Below are 15,521 nucleotides of genomic sequence, written 5' to 3'. Positions count from 1 at the left end.
AAAGCGTGCCAAGGTTTATGGTTCCTGAGATTGACCGAATATGTACGCTCGCTGCCAGAGACAAGCTCGACTTAGGGTTGGGCGGTATTAAGTGAAATATTTGTTTAATTTCTTATCTGCCTGTTGATATATATAAAGCACGATGTGTCTATAATGCTAGGGTATGTCCCCTTTGATTGTTATATGATTATATTGTGTGTGCATTGTGTTGGTTTGTTATTTGTGTTTGATCGGTTGAACGGGAGGTGGTTTCTTTGGATGTTGTTATCGTGCCTGATGTGCAACGCCATTGATTGCAGGCATATTGAAGTTATGCCTCGGCGATCAAATAGATTTTGCGGCAATATGGTTGAAGATAACAACCAGGGTCAGGACCCTCCACCTACCCCACATAACTAGCAACAAATGTTTGCACAAATGCAAGCTAGACTTCAAAGAACTAAAGATGAACTTCGAGAGCTGAGACTGCAGGCTCCTCCTCGGGATGTTGGATTACAGGCACCACAGGCTGTGGCACTAGTGCCAGCCCAGCCTGTGTTGGAGAATAGGTTGGAGCCTCTGTATGAGAGGTTTACGAAGCAGCACCCTCCCACCTTTGAGTGCGGTCCAGACCCACTGCGGGCAGAGCAGTGGATAAACATGATTTCTTCCATACTAGATTTTATAAGGGTGGAAGGAAACGAGAGGGTGGCTTGTGCCAGTTCTACTTGAGGGATGATGCTCGCATCTGGTGGGAAGTTGTACTCAGAGGAGAGATGTGACTACTATGACTTGGGATGAATTCATGAATGTTTTTAATGAGAAGTAATACATTGTTGCAGTTCGAACTGTAAAGGCGGATGAATTCACTAACCTAACTCAAAATAGAATCATTGTAATAGAGTATGCTCTGAAGTTCGACCGGCTGGCTAAGTTCGCACAAGATTTGGTGTCTACTGTCATGGCAAGGAGAGATCATTTTGTATGGGGGTTGAATGTAATGATAGCCCAGGATGTCAAGATAACACTGGATCCAACGACTACTACCTATGCTCAGATGGTGGAAAAAGCCCTCACTGCTGAGGGTGTTGAAGATCAGATATGAAATAAAGGTGTCGCAAGGCATGATGCTCGGAGGATGGTATTTTCCTTCACTGTATCTAACCGAGGTTGTGGCCCCAGTGAGCATAAGAGAAAGGCCCCAGATTCTTTTGTTCCTCCTGGTCCAGATAGGAGGGCACAGGGTGCCTTTGGTGGCCGTCAGGGAGAGGGAGAGAACTGGAGAAGCTACCTAGAGTGTGCACAGTGTAGGCGATGCTATATGGGAGAGTGCAGAGTCAAAGCATGATTTGTCTATGGGAGTGTCAGTCATTTGAGGATAGACTACCCACAAGTCAAGAAAGAGGAACCAAAGAGGAGCGACAACCTCACATCAGCCATAGTGTATACCCTGACTTAGACCGAAGCTAAGGCTAGTCCCTCGGTCGTGACAGGTCAGATTTCTAGTGATGGTTCATCGTTTATTGCATTGATTGATTCAGGAGTTACTCATTCATTTGTATCTACTAGAGTGATAGACCATCTATGTAGACCTTGTGATCTATATACTAGGGGATTTAGAACTTTGTTGCCAACTAGGGAAGTGGTAGTCTCTAGGAGGTGGGTTAGAGCGTTACAAGTGGAGATAGACAGTAGGGAGTTGTCTGTGGATCTGATCGAACTGGTGATGGATGATTTTTATATGATCTTGCGAATGGATTGGTTGGAAAAGTATGGGGTGACGATAGACTGCAAGCGAAGGATGGTAAATTTTGAGCTGGAAGGGGAGGAACCATTTGTGTTTGTGGGTACAGTGAATAGAGCTATGATATCTACATTGAGAGCTAGAGACCTATTGCAAGAAGGTTGCATAAGATTCCTAGAAAACATCGTAGATACGTTTAAGGTTGTTTCAGTTGGCCCCGGAGAGACTAGGTTAGTGTGTGAGTTACCTGATGTGTTTCTAGAAGACTTGCCAGGGTTGCCACCACATCAAGAGATCGAATTTTTCATTGTAGCGTCCCAAATTTGCTAATAAGGCTTAGGGCCTTGATTAGCATGTCGAGAGGGAAATAATTGATTTAATTGTGCTAATATGTGAATTTAATGATTATGTGATTAGAAATGCATGTTTAGGTGAATTACATATGCATGTGGGCCCCATCTGGCTATTAGGGGTGTTTACCCAAAAAGCGGCTGCTGATGACGTGGCAATGATTTCTCACACGTGATTGACACGTGGCAGAAGTGTTGTTCGACTATTGACCAGAGGCACATTGCTTCGTCAGGGCTTAACTTTTAGATACGACCAGGCTAGTCGTATAATTTGATTTGTTTCCTTCTAAGAATGTAATCTTATAATAATTGCATTGAATATTTCCTCATTATTACCTTGATACGCGGTTATTAAGAAAAGATATGGCCCATTTGCCCATGTAACCCTCCTTGAGCCTATAAATATGCATGACGTGGCTATTAGGGGTGTTTACCCAAACCTTGAGATTCAATATTAATAATAGCACTAAGTGGACGTAGGTCATTACCATTCTTTGGGGCCGAACCACTATAAATCCTTGGTGTTTTCTTCTTTTCCATTGGATTATCTTTCTTAATTGTCGTTTTATCTTTTGTCGTACATTTGACTCAGTGTCGTTGGCCAAATCAAGGGTCAACATTCTGGTGCTTTCATTGAGAGTTTGACAAAAAACTGTGAGAAAATCTAATGACGAAAACATCCAAGAAGACTGGACAGGCCGCTGGCGCTGCACCATCCCAACCTCCTCCCCAAATGTGGCCGAGAATGAACCATATTTGGAGTTTGATGAGGAGGAGTTAGATTCTGAAGCACTGAGGGCAACGCTAGGAGTGCTGTAAGATGTGTTGGCTAATCTGAGGTCCAATCAAGAGAGTGCTGCGGAGACGATGGCGCTGCAGCAAAGAGAATTAGAACGCCAGCGCTAGGAGCTAAGTGAGTGGCTGGCGGAAATGGATCGTCGGCAGAGGGATGCCATGGTCACCCTTGAAGCAGCCATCTAATTGGCTAGGATTCAGGCTGTGGCAACCTCCCAGCCAGATCAGCCACCGAATGCGCCACCTCAAAGAGGTCCCAATCCAAGCCCTCCGCTCCAGCTAGCAAGCCCTCAAAGGCTGGAGTAACCGCCTGTGGCTCAGGATGATGTCCTACCTAAGGATCCTGAGCAGCAGCCTCCATCTCAGGCTAGTCGAGGCAATCCCCAGCGCCCGAGGCAGACTAGGGCCAGGTAACTGCCCCGCAGCCCTAGACGCCCCGGGGATGAAGAGCCAAATCTACCGAGCAGGGGGCAGCGTCACTACAAAAAAAAAATCTTTTAATAACACCGAAATGTGTTATCAAAACATACCATAACACTTTTGGATAAGATCGACTATGTTATCGTAGGTCAGGGTACTTTACATAACACTTTATCATTGTTATACAGATGTGTTATTATACTGTCAACGATAACACACTTTCTGTGTTATTTTAATATGTAGATAAGTGTTTAATTATGTTATTTATAGTCGATTATATAACACATTTCAATACTTATAAATTTGTGTTATACTACACTTTAGTATAACACATTTTTTGTGTTATACTACACTTTAGTATAACACATTATTTGTGTTATATAATGAAGTTTGCATAACACAATTCTTTGCATAAAAAGTGTTATTGTAATAGATATTATAACACAATTTTCGTATTATTGTTATATTTAGATATGTTTAAATTCTCATTATATATTTTATTTATATAACACTAATTTATTCTATTATATTTTAATTTTTTTTTATATAATTAAAATTAGTTGTCTAATATATACTAGCATCATCAAATGAACTTGATTTTCAAATAACAAAAAGTAAGAACATTCAACATTGTATTAACAATCTACAAATTAGTTTAAAACATTCAACACTGTCATCAACAACAAAATGTTCTTTAAGTATTCAAGGAATCTAAAAGTTACTACTTTCAACACAAAGAAATAAACAAAATTACTACTTTCAAGGGGTCTTAAGTATCCTTTTCTACTTCGCTTGTCACATCTGCAAAATAAACAAAGAAATATTTTATTGTTATTATCTAGCATCACAAATTACTTCAAGAAAAATGCTATGGAAATTATATCCAAGAAAGGACACCACATACAAAATAATGAATTCACAACTACACCAAAGCAAACAAAGAAACCAAACACTAAATTATAAGACATTGGTTATTTTTTTAGTATGAAAATGTACCTCTTGGAATAACTTTTTTAGAAGGCCATGCAACTGTGGAACCAACTGCTTCTTGTATTGTAAGCATCGCATGATTAGGACGAAATAAGTAAGATTCTGGTACAATATCAACATCAACCCTTACTCACATAAAGTCTCGTCCAAGAGGCTTTCCATGTACAGTTATCTTTGGATCCATCTTTTATCCATCTCCAATGAATTTGAATTTGATGTTGTTCTCTTTATAAAATCTTGTTTTTTTTCTGGGTTTAACAACTATTACACAAGACAATCACATTATTTGCGGTTGTAATTTCAGGGTCATGACAAGGTCATTAACACACATGCTTTTAAAAAAAACATGCCTTGGTTGAATTTTAGGTCATCTTAAAAGAGAATTTCAGGTCATACCAGTTAAAAAGATCCTTTTCTTCAGCTAAATATCCTATATTTGCTATTTATCCTATGAATGATTAAAAATGGAAGAATTCCTTTATTGTTTTGGGGTTAGTTGCAGAAAAAGAAGAAGAAAAGAAAGGTCATTAAGTCAATGTTGTTTAATAGAGAAGTTGACCATATTGTTATTTTCGACCTCAATTGTTTTGTGGGTTGTAAATATATCAATTGAAAGGCCTAGTGGGCACTGGCCCTTTTAATTTGATTAAGAAAAAAAAGGATATTATGTCTAGTGGGCAGCAGACTCTACATCATGTGCTCTTAAGAACTTGTTCCTTGAGAGTATAATATGATTAATTCAGTCTTTTAAATCTGTAAAAATAATTGGTTATATGATCCAAATGGTGGTAACCAACCAAAATGAAAAGACATTGATCTCTTTTGTTTTTTTTGTTATTATATTTTTGCTCAAGATTATTATTATATTTCTTAGTATTTAGAGTGGTCCCCTCCAAAATTCCATTGCCATGTTAGCAGCTTGTGGAGTGTGTAGTGTGGAGTGTGGACTATTTTTGTATGATAGAATAGATCACATGAAGAATGAGAATGTTAGCCTCATCACCATCTTTTCTGTTATAAACAAAAATATTTAACCTTTCAGTATCATCAATGGTCAGACTTAGATTTTTGTCTTTGTATAATATTCCATCTATGATCTCTGATTTCTCTTCCTATTTTTTATTTTTATGAGCAAGAATATAAATGGTGGTAAAGTTTTACTTGGATTATGGTGAACCTATTTTCTTACATATGTACTAATTTTAGCATATTATTATTTACTTGTTTCAAATAAAAAGAAATGGCTGACCCAGAAACTTGTTGTTGAAATCATTTTCCTTTCAATGAATAAGAAGCAATCTTTAGAAAAAGATAAACGTTCCCTGACCCTAAACATTACCAAATATTGGACTGCTTTTAAATACAAAAAATTTCAAAGATATATTGTTTTTAACAAAACATTACCAAATGAGCATGCATTTAAACATCATTTTTAACAAAACAAGTGTCATATATCTCACAATTCAGGGCCAATTTAAGAAGCATACATAGCCATCTGTTTGTTAATGTGACCATTTTCTGTTAGTATACATTATAAATTCAATCTATTGTACTCACTTTGTTTGGACCTACTTATAGGCTATATAGATAATCATAATACACCATACCATCATATGGCTAAGTACTTTCAGATTTGGGTTATAATTAATTGAAGAAATTACACTTTTTAGTTGTAATTTTATTCCACCATACCATCATATTCTTACCAGTTTTTTTTCCCTCTAGTCTTGGCAGTTTTCCCTCTACGAGCTAATTACTCTCTTGAATATATAAAAGCATTTCATTTCTTGGTTTTCTTTTAAATTATGGCTTTCTATTTTCTGTTATACTAATCATATCAGCCCCTGTTTCTTATGGAATGAGCATGAATGTTGATTTTTAGGAATATATTTTGGTTTGGTTTAGCAGTCTATTGCGAAACTGCCTCAAAGTTCTTACTTAAGGAACTTCAGACTTTTTGACTGTTTTTAATTTGTAGGAAGTGCTTGTGTGTTTGATTCTGCAGTAAAAGGAAGTTTCAACAATGAACAAGGGTAAGATTTTCAAGCTAGCAAAGGGGTTCTGTGGGGTACACTATCTAATACTTGTTTCATAGATTTGTAATTTTGAGTAAGATTTTATATTATATTCTCTGTCTATACACGATTGTAAGGGATTGCTGATGATTTTGGTCTTCTTATTATGCAAGTTTTGTAGTATTGATCTCAGAATGAATCCTGCTCTATGTCTTAGTTCTGTATTCAGTTTCTTTTAACTAAAAACTATACAAATAGTTTAGTTAATGCTCTCCTTCAGCTGCACTAAAGAATTAGAGAAGGATTCATTTTGAGATCAATATTAATGATAATAAATAGTAAAATATTGTGTACAATGTCTGAATGTGTAAATTACTTTTGTTTTTGTGGCTTGAAAAGCTTGTTTGCATTTTATTATGGAGATTTATGTTGAAATCAGTAAGGCAGAGTCAGTTTCACTTATTTTAGATAGAATTTCCTTTGTTTGAAAACCTTATAGTAGTTTTTTAGGAACCAAAATCTAGAGAGAACTACTGAAATTCCTCATTATTAATTAATAGCCAGTGCTGGTATAGACCAAAACCTTAAACATTACAAGGTTGAGTTAGATTGAGGGGATCCCCTTTCCCAAAGATTGCCAAATTCTTCTCTAAGTAAATCTCACTCTCTATCTACAATATCTTCCCAACCTAACAGCCCAGACAACTCTTAACACAAGTCTACAATATCTACTCAAGAGATTCTAGTGTTTTTTTTTTTTAATTTAAAAATCAGATTCTAAAATGGTAGCCACTAACTATTTGGGTTTGGATCAAAGACAAGATTTTAACTTGGGTTATGGCAATTAAATCTAATATATACATATGGAAATAATGAAAACAATATGACTAAATGCAAAATCTAATCTATACATATAATGAAAATCTAATCTATACATATAAAAGCTTACCTAACCATCTATCAATACCAAGTCAAAAAATTCAAACAACACACAATAAGTTTTCTTCCTTATATCACCGCAGCACACAAACAAATTTTCGAGAACCTACTTCTCTAATACACACAAGTTTTCAACCTTCCGTTATCACCGCAGCACACAATTTTAATCTCAGAACCTACTTCTCTATGGATGAATATTTAAGATATTCAAACTCCTCTAACATTTTTAAGATATTAATAATAAGATTTAAAAGAACAAATTCCGTACCTCTTGCAAATTAACTTTGCAATGCTCCTTGCCAATTCGATCCACAACCGAAAGAATATAATCTATACCTAAAAGATTAATACAAAATTAAAATTTGTCAATAGATATTAAAACAGCCTTTGAAATCCAAAATTTATCTAATTCGATCTTAAAATTTGGGGAAAAAATATATACACACATTAATGCATGTGCCTCTAGAGCGTTATATTAATGCATGCATGCCTTGTAGAAATTGAGTATCTCTATGAAATTGTTGAATTTGAAGCTGAAATTTGCCAAGATTGTGGCATTATTAATTCAAATTGTCTTGTCTTAGCTAGTTTTGTTAATGTGGATTTCAAATTGTTATAAAGATGATGTTAGTAATGACATTAGTCTGGACCACTACTACTGAATATATTTGGTCCACCTTTTCGGTATGAGATAAGTTTAAATTAGCATATTAAATATATCAAAACGTTAACTTTTACTTTCTTTTCTTTTCCATTTTTCTCTTATAAACAAGTAAAAAAGTATCAAAAAGCAGAAGAAGCAAGTACAAGAACTTCAAAAGTTTAAGAAGGAAAAAACTACAAAGTACACACTACGTATTCTCGTGATTGATTAACATGTGTGTTGCTTTGATTTCTCGCATGGAAAACAATAATATCAAATTAAAAGTACCAAATTTTTCCGATATCTAGAGTCCTACCAATCCATCGTCATCTGTATTATCTTGATCAATCACATTAAAAGTAGCCCAGAAAGAGACCAATAAATGGCTAGTTGTGACTATTGCCTATTGTGATTCTCACTAATTATAGTTTCTTCTGAAGAACACTTCTCTGGCCACTAATACATCCACTATAAACAAGTTTAAAGCTAGACCATTGCAAAATGTAACTCCTTATTAAAACAAGGGTTTATATTATTTTTTAGTCCCACAATATTTCTTAAATCCTAGTTTGATAGAGAAATTACTACTGATAGAGAAATTGAGTAGTAAAAAGTAATATCAATGACATGGTTTCAATTCTAGGTGGCACTAATGGGAAAATGTGGATTGACCAACTAATTACAAAGAGCAATAGGAATGAATATAATCCGTCTTATTAATCTGAACCATACAAAGACAAATGTTGCTTCTAAATAAAGATCGATACACAAAGAAAAACTAGTCCAAATTACCTTGTAAGTATTTACTCCATCATCAACTGCTCTTTCAATGTCATCTAAAATGCTATCTGTGCTTCCTCGCAATAAAACAGTGGTTACGGAGTTCCCACCTTCTTCATTCTTCACAACAATGACCTATATTTACATTATGGGAAATGTTAATGAGATTAAAAGGAAAAATAAATAATAAAAACAACAGGAACAAAATACCCAAGGGTGGTAGCTCAAACAATTAGCCTTTGGTTTGCTCACACAAAGTCTGAAGTTCGAGTCACACCCGGATACTTATATTGCAATTGTTATCGTTTCCTGATCCACAAAATATTTATGCACCCTAGCACCACCAATTTCTTCTACTGAAACTGAATCAACATGTCCCAGGTCATCTGGGTTTGGCTTGCTAAGCTTTAACTGTAACACAAATAAGAATATTGTTAGAGAGTTTTGGAAAAAATTCAAAAAAATTGAGTACTATTAAATGCTAGCTGACTTACCATAGCAACAGCACCAGTAGTGCGGCAAAATCGTCTTAATTCAAATTTTGAACTAATTTTCAAAACCATAAGCCTGCAAGGAAAAAGTCCCAAATTAAATTATCAGATATGCTAAGAAAAATCTTAATAGAATAATAAAAACTTGAAATTTTTTGACAGATTTCATAAAAGATCAAAAGCATTTAGATATGTATAACAGTCACAAGTATGTTTTGAAAATTAGTAAGTTAATTAATAAAAAAACACAATAGAAGGTGTTATACTTGTAGCGCTCATAGAAATGAAGTGCCATCTCCCCAAATGCTGCTCCACTAACAATTACTTTGGCACCGGAATCAACAACTGCCTTTATAAGCTCCTCAACTTTAGCTTCTTCAGTTTTCGCATAATTTTCTAGCTACAAGATATTAAAAAAACTATGAGAACTACTTAAAGGCACATAATACATAAAAATGTCAAGGATAACATAACAAGCCAAGATATTAAGAAGCAATTTTATATCAACTGGAGCAAGAACAAAGCAGAACAGTATTCTCACGATGGTGTCATTTGGCATTCCTGAGTCAGGAATACCCACCAATATCATGGGAAAGAATAGAATTGCAAGCCCAAAACTGTCCAGCAAGAAAAGCTTTTCTTTTTTAATTCATCATTCATTAAGGAGAAAATATGAACTAAACAACCAAAAGAACCCAGAAAAATGGATGCCACAAAACATTAATATGAGATGAAGGAAAATTTTGCACAATACATTAGTTACGTGGAGGATCAAAATTAGGCACAACAACAAAGGCATTGACAGACAGGCAACTGCAAGTGCATGCAAATAAAAAGCAAGAAATAAAGAAAATAAAACAGAAAATAACTGCTAAGTATATTGGCTACCTCGTGAATAAGCAAGCCAGAATAAGAAGAGAAACGTTCATATAACAACAAGCAAAAAATATCCATTTCAGAATTTTACCTGGTCAGCACTATGAATTAGAACTATTCCTTTTGTCTCAGTTGTAGAGGTATCCACACCACCAACAAATACAGCAACTTGAATGAAGTAGGTATAATAGAACATACAAGCTTAAAAAGGTAGACATGCTATTTCACATAAAAAAAATACAAGTATTAAAAAAAATTGTTGGGTTAAAAAGCTACTAATTACTATAGAAGTCCGAAAGGAATATTAATAATAAGTAGCTACCAATATACTTGTAAAAAAAAGAAAAAAAAAGTAGCTTAAAAAGCAGTACATAAGACCCTACTTCTGAATGTTGTACCAAAAATCAGCAAAAATCTAAAAAAAATCTATTGAGACAATTTTAATCAAAGGAAAAAAAATTGCAAGCATAGGATGAAATAGCCTTCTCAGCATCATTTAACATGAAAATAAACTCCCCACCATTTCTTAATGCAATTTTTAAATTTTCAACAAACCAGATTATGGAATCCTAAAGAGTGGGAAACAAGATCCCCTTTTAGTAATACAACCAAAATTGTATAAAATTTAGCTAATCTAATTTTCAAATAATAGAATTGAAGACACTCTATATATGACAATTATGAGGCACTAGACAAGGAAACGTGAAATGGGGTAAGAGGTTATCTTAAATACCTTTGATCTTACTTGGAATTTAATACATAATTAGCTATTATATCTTATGAGACACAATCTGTATTAGATATATTATATCTTCTCTGCAATATAATCCATTACATACTAAGTAATAATAACACAAACATCCCCACCCAATCAATATCATAAATATCAGATTTCACATAAAAAAATTCAATAAAATGTATCAGCTATTCAACATTGTTGCTATTAGTCTCACATACCATCAATCCAAGTTCTGAAGTAGTGTTAGAAACATGCTCACCAAACTTAGCGTTTGTAGCAGCTACACAAAAACCTAAACAACAAAACATCACCAAACAGAGAGCTAAACATCAACAGAACTAAACAGCAAAAACCTACAAAGTAGTAATAAAAATAAGCCTCTTTATCAGCCTCTTTATGTGTATATATACCTATTGTAATTCTAGCTCAAACCAGAAGAAGCAGCAACAGCAGAAGAGAATGATTCACTATTATCAACCTCTTTATGTGTATATATACCTCTTGTAATTCACTATCCAAGAACAAGTTTAAGGATTTGGAATGCAATATTAATGAGAAAGACTTAATCAAATCAAAGAGGTCTGGAGTAGTAATCGAAAATCATGAATATAAGAAATCACAAAATCATATTATCTATTTTTGTGTGAAATATATATGTTCTGAACTGTCTAAACATATGTGTGTATTTTTGTACCACTCCCAAGTTCAAAAGTAAGAAATAGTTTACTTTTTCCATGTGAAATATATATGTTTTGAACGGTAAAATACAATCCGAATTTTCTGTATATATTCTTGCTAACCTGGGGGCCACATCAGAAGAAGTTTGATATTCCAAGCAACAGTTTAGACTACCAAAAGTCACTATTTCTGAAATGCATAAGAGAGGGCCTATTAAACGTATAGTCATGATCATGAACATTAAATATATATAATCTACCAGTCACTTTAAATGTATATATAATCTACTCTACCTTATGTCAAGTGTTTAATAGTTTACACTATTACCAACAAATTACATGAACATTACATAAAATTTCAATAAAATACGCAATTCTACCTCTACATAGAACTCATCCTCACAAGTTTATGCAAATAATAAACTAAGCAACAGCTTTAAAAGAAAAAGAAAAACTCTACATAGCTAGTTGTGAAACCAAATCAACATAATCTCAAATACATTTCACAAATCTCACTTCAGAATTTCAGAATAAGACAATTTAGTATAAAATATTTAGGTGCACCACATAATGATTAATGGCAATCTAAAGACAATACAATGACATACTCACATAGCAAAATATATCAAACATTCATGAACATTAAAGAGATTAAACTTACGGGTTCAACTTCTTCAAGAACACGAAGTTGTGATTGCTCATTGGCAAGAAGGTGAACAATATGTTTGAGCAAAAACTCTTTTCCTCTTAACTGTCTTTCTCTCCAACCTGGAAAAAGTAATCAATAAATAGATCAATATGATGGCCATGAAAGAAAAACTGAGAAAATACCTTTAACACCAAAGATAAAGGGCTGGCCAAAAAAATAGAGGAATATACAAATCAAACTTTTCCTAATAGTTAAAGGAAGGTTTTCAAATTAGTAATAAACCAAGGGACAAAAATAAACAAAAGGAGAAAATTGAAAGTCACATTCACATAATTATGTTTTTCTCCTTATAGGTAGATTAGAAAATAAAACTACAGTATTAGCATAAACAGAAAAAAAAGCAAATAAATAAAAGTGCCATCTATTTGAGTTCAAATGGGTGAAATACTTACTCGCCCAAGTCTCCACTGAAAGCCCCAGTCTCCCTTAAATTCAACTCTTCTTCTTGTAACTTTTCCACGTCATTCTGCTCTCGATAGAGTTTGTAGAAATCTTGCAAAAGAGCAATGTCTTGGCTTCTATCTATAACTCCTCCCTCCTTTTTTGCAAGTTTTTGCTAAAATTTTGGAAACAATAAAAAGTAAATATATGGCAAATATAATATTATTGTCGAAGTGTATAGAATGCAAAACAAACAGACTAAAAATCTGGAAGTGAAGTTTATCCATTTCAAACTAAGCACACACCTTAACGACAGACATCAATCCAGTTTTAAATTGTAAAACTCCTCTTCCTTCACTTAAATTGAAATTTATATACTTGAAAAAAGAAAACTAAAAAATGCCTGAAAGGCCTCCAAAAGCAAGCAAAATTATCCCCGCCGTTACAAGAATGACATTACCCAATTAAACAAAATACAAGTATATTACGGCAACCAAAAGTATATGGAGTACCTAATAATACTAACAAATATGCATTTATGCGTATATCTTCTTGCAGAGATAAAAGAAACCAGATTATTAGCCGATATGCCAAGTATGCTGAGTGTTTAGGGCCTTACTGATGATATTCCCATGATATTTAGAAACAAGCCAGATCTCAAAGACAAGGCTAAAGCCTCAAAAGTACCAATCATAACAGCTAGCAGTAAAGTTGTGGACACAGATGGTAATTGTTTTCTTTCTGCTATTACATCAAAAGGTCTACTACCATTGCTACTGTTGTTTAGAAAGTGCGTCTCTGCATAGCAATCAGTTCAAAAAATAGAAGGATAGTTATTTCTATCTCAATCTTTAATTTGGAACAATACTTTTCTATAAAATAATAAATTACAAGGGCATTGAATTTACCTGAAGCAGAAGAATTATTTTCACTTCTTGAAATGTCTTCAGCAACAAAAGAAGTGTCAACACTGAGAAGAGGAATATTAAATAGCTTTGAAATCTATTTAAAGATGTTCACAGAAACACCAGCTGAACCCAACTCCAGAGAGCCTAAGAAAAAAGGAAAATGCAGAACATAAGGAATAGTCAAGATATCACCTAGAGTAGACCTAAGGATATCTATAAATTCACTCTTGAGACTAAAAGCATTAAGAATTTTACTACAAAGAATTAAGAACAAAATTCCAAAACCATAGAGGAGAAGAAAAACAGTCAGATGAAATCAAAATCTCAAGCAATCTAGAGGTAGTGAGAATCTTAAACGAATCAATGAATCATACCTAATCTACCAATGTAAATAGTCTCCATAAGCTGTGCTAAAGGATCAAGTGCTTGCCCTGCAATAGCAGGTATAGAAAGCATCATTATCTCACGCTTGACATCCGGAGAATGTAATACAACGCTAGGAACTTCTGCCAATTCACTATCATAAAGAGACGAGAACCATTGATGAGTCAAGAAAATGTGTATAAAATGCAGCAGACTTGAAAATTTCATAAAAATAAAAACATATAACACATCAAGTAGTAGTCTTACGAAGCACCATTGCCTCCACCGTCAAGAGAACTCTCATCTTTAAAAACCAATCTTTCATCAATCTCAGATGAACTGGCGCCACTATCTGAACTCCTCTGACTATTGACCACGGGGAAACAATTCTTTCTACTATGGGTCACCAACGGATTGAAACATTGTCTGTGCCTTCTGACCAAATAGCAGCCCCCAACAATATCTACATGGCCTAACTTCTGCCTACTAGTAAAAGCAATAATCAATAAAAGCCAAAAGAATCCAAAGTTTGAAACTTTCGAACACACTACTTCCATGTCCAAATATTTTTTCTGGTAACAGAACAAAAAAGTGAGCAACCACTAGCCAAGTGAGATCAGATTCTTATATGTTTATTTTGTATCTTATAGGTACACATGTATATTATAGTGTTCAACCAAACCAATGTATATTTCGGGTGGCAAAAATCCAATTGTAAACTGCCCAACTGATCTTAGTTTTTTCTAGTGTGTAAAAATGAGATTGATTACAAAGATCATGACATATATATATATATATTCTCTGAGACATTCTTACTATTCCAACAAACAATCATTTAAAATATGCTTATAATTCTCTGAGACATTTTGTGAAACAAACAATAAGTTCAAAACATCAAATATTCTTAATATTCTCTGACACATTTTGCCAAACACTTGTGTGCTTTAAAAATGAAAAGCTGAGCAAAATAAAAGATTTGAAACCAAATGTCCAAATGAATCTTCTCAAGTGGAAACAAGATATTAAGAAATATATAAACCAGTAACCACATCAATTACTCACAAAAATATAAAGTATAAACCCACTGCTCAATTCTATATTATCTATTTCGGCATTCAATCTTCTCAATAATAACTATTTCAGCTTTCAATCATTTCGATAATAACAATTAAAAAGTTGAATACAAAGAAAGAAGAGAGCTGACAGAACCTGTTGGAGGAGTCCCTTCCTGTGCTGCTGCTAGTCAGAGAGAGCGAGGTGAGAGCCTGTTCGAGAAGTCGCCGTCGGTGGGTGCTCTGCTTCCTCCGCTGCTCGGCTTGCTGGACTGTCTGTTGCCGAGAAATATGGAGAGAGTGTGAGACCAGAGGTCGGGGGAGGCCGGAGGTAGAGAGAAAGACACGAGAGGGAAACAGAAAATCAAACAACCCCATTAGATTTATTCCCAAATTAAGCTCGATTAGCATAAAAAACCAATGACCCAAATCAATAACACCTAAAACTATATATTCTTACCTAGCATGCCAAGACCGAAGAGGAGTGAAACAACCCAACGAATGGAACCCTACTGACAGAGAGATAGAGAAAGATGAGAGAGAGATGGAGGAGATATGAGGGATGGAGGCTGAGATTTGAGGGATGGAGAAGATGTGAGCTCAGATTTGAAGCAGGGATGATGAAACCGAAGATAGAGTTCAAACTTTGCTTAGCCGAAGAACAAAATGG

General features: G+C 34.5%; 2 protein-coding genes across 2 annotated transcripts; both read right to left on the bottom strand.

The window, feature by feature from the left end:
• Positions 1-9,110: 9,110 nt before the first annotated feature.
• Positions 9,111-10,591, bottom strand: LOC133799717 (T-complex protein 1 subunit theta-like). Its single transcript, XM_062237720.1, has 3 exons — positions 10,114-10,591; positions 9,413-9,546; positions 9,111-9,222 (listed from the first exon to the last, which is right to left on the bottom strand). Exons 1-3 carry the CDS (start codon positions 10,216-10,218, stop codon positions 9,111-9,113), a joined length of 351 nt encoding a protein of 116 aa, XP_062093704.1. The 5' UTR covers positions 10,219-10,591.
• Positions 10,592-13,530: 2,939 nt separating this feature from the next.
• LOC133799716 (uncharacterized) lies at positions 13,531-14,812 on the bottom strand. The gene is made up of 3 exons (XM_062237719.1): positions 14,067-14,812; positions 13,811-13,953; positions 13,531-13,580 (listed from the first exon to the last, which is right to left on the bottom strand). Exons 1-3 carry the CDS (start codon positions 14,354-14,356, stop codon positions 13,531-13,533), a joined length of 483 nt encoding a protein of 160 aa, XP_062093703.1. The 5' UTR covers positions 14,357-14,812.
• Between the last annotated feature and the right edge of the window lie 709 nt (positions 14,813-15,521).

Source organism: Humulus lupulus, chromosome 9, assembly GCF_963169125.1.
Source record: "Humulus lupulus chromosome 9, drHumLupu1.1, whole genome shotgun sequence".
NCBI lineage: Eukaryota > Viridiplantae > Streptophyta > Magnoliopsida > Rosales > Cannabaceae > Humulus > Humulus lupulus.
This window is presented reverse-complemented; position numbering and strand designations above follow the sequence as displayed.

Excerpts from the sequence above, each read along its gene's own strand:
- LOC133799717 (XM_062237720.1), bottom strand. The coding sequence starts at position 10,218 with ATGTTCTATTATACCTACTTCATTCAAGTTGCTGTATTTGTTGGTGGT. Across the intron at positions 9,547-10,113 it reads TAATTCATAGTGCTGACCAG|CTAGAAAATTATGCGAAAAC; the intron begins GTAAAATTCTGA and ends AATATCTTGTAG. Across the intron at positions 9,223-9,412 it reads CATTTCTATGAGCGCTACAA|GCTTATGGTTTTGAAAATTA; the intron begins GTATAACACCTT and ends TTTTCCTTGCAG.
- LOC133799716 (XM_062237719.1), bottom strand. The coding sequence starts at position 14,356 with ATGGAAGTAGTGTGTTCGAAAGTTTCAAACTTTGGATTCTTTTGGCTT. Across the intron at positions 13,954-14,066 it reads GGTGGAGGCAATGGTGCTTC|TGAATTGGCAGAAGTTCCTA; the intron begins GTAAGACTACTA and ends TCTTTATGATAG. Across the intron at positions 13,581-13,810 it reads TATTTACATTGGTAGATTAG|GCTCTCTGGAGTTGGGTTCA; the intron begins GTATGATTCATT and ends CTTTTTTCTTAG.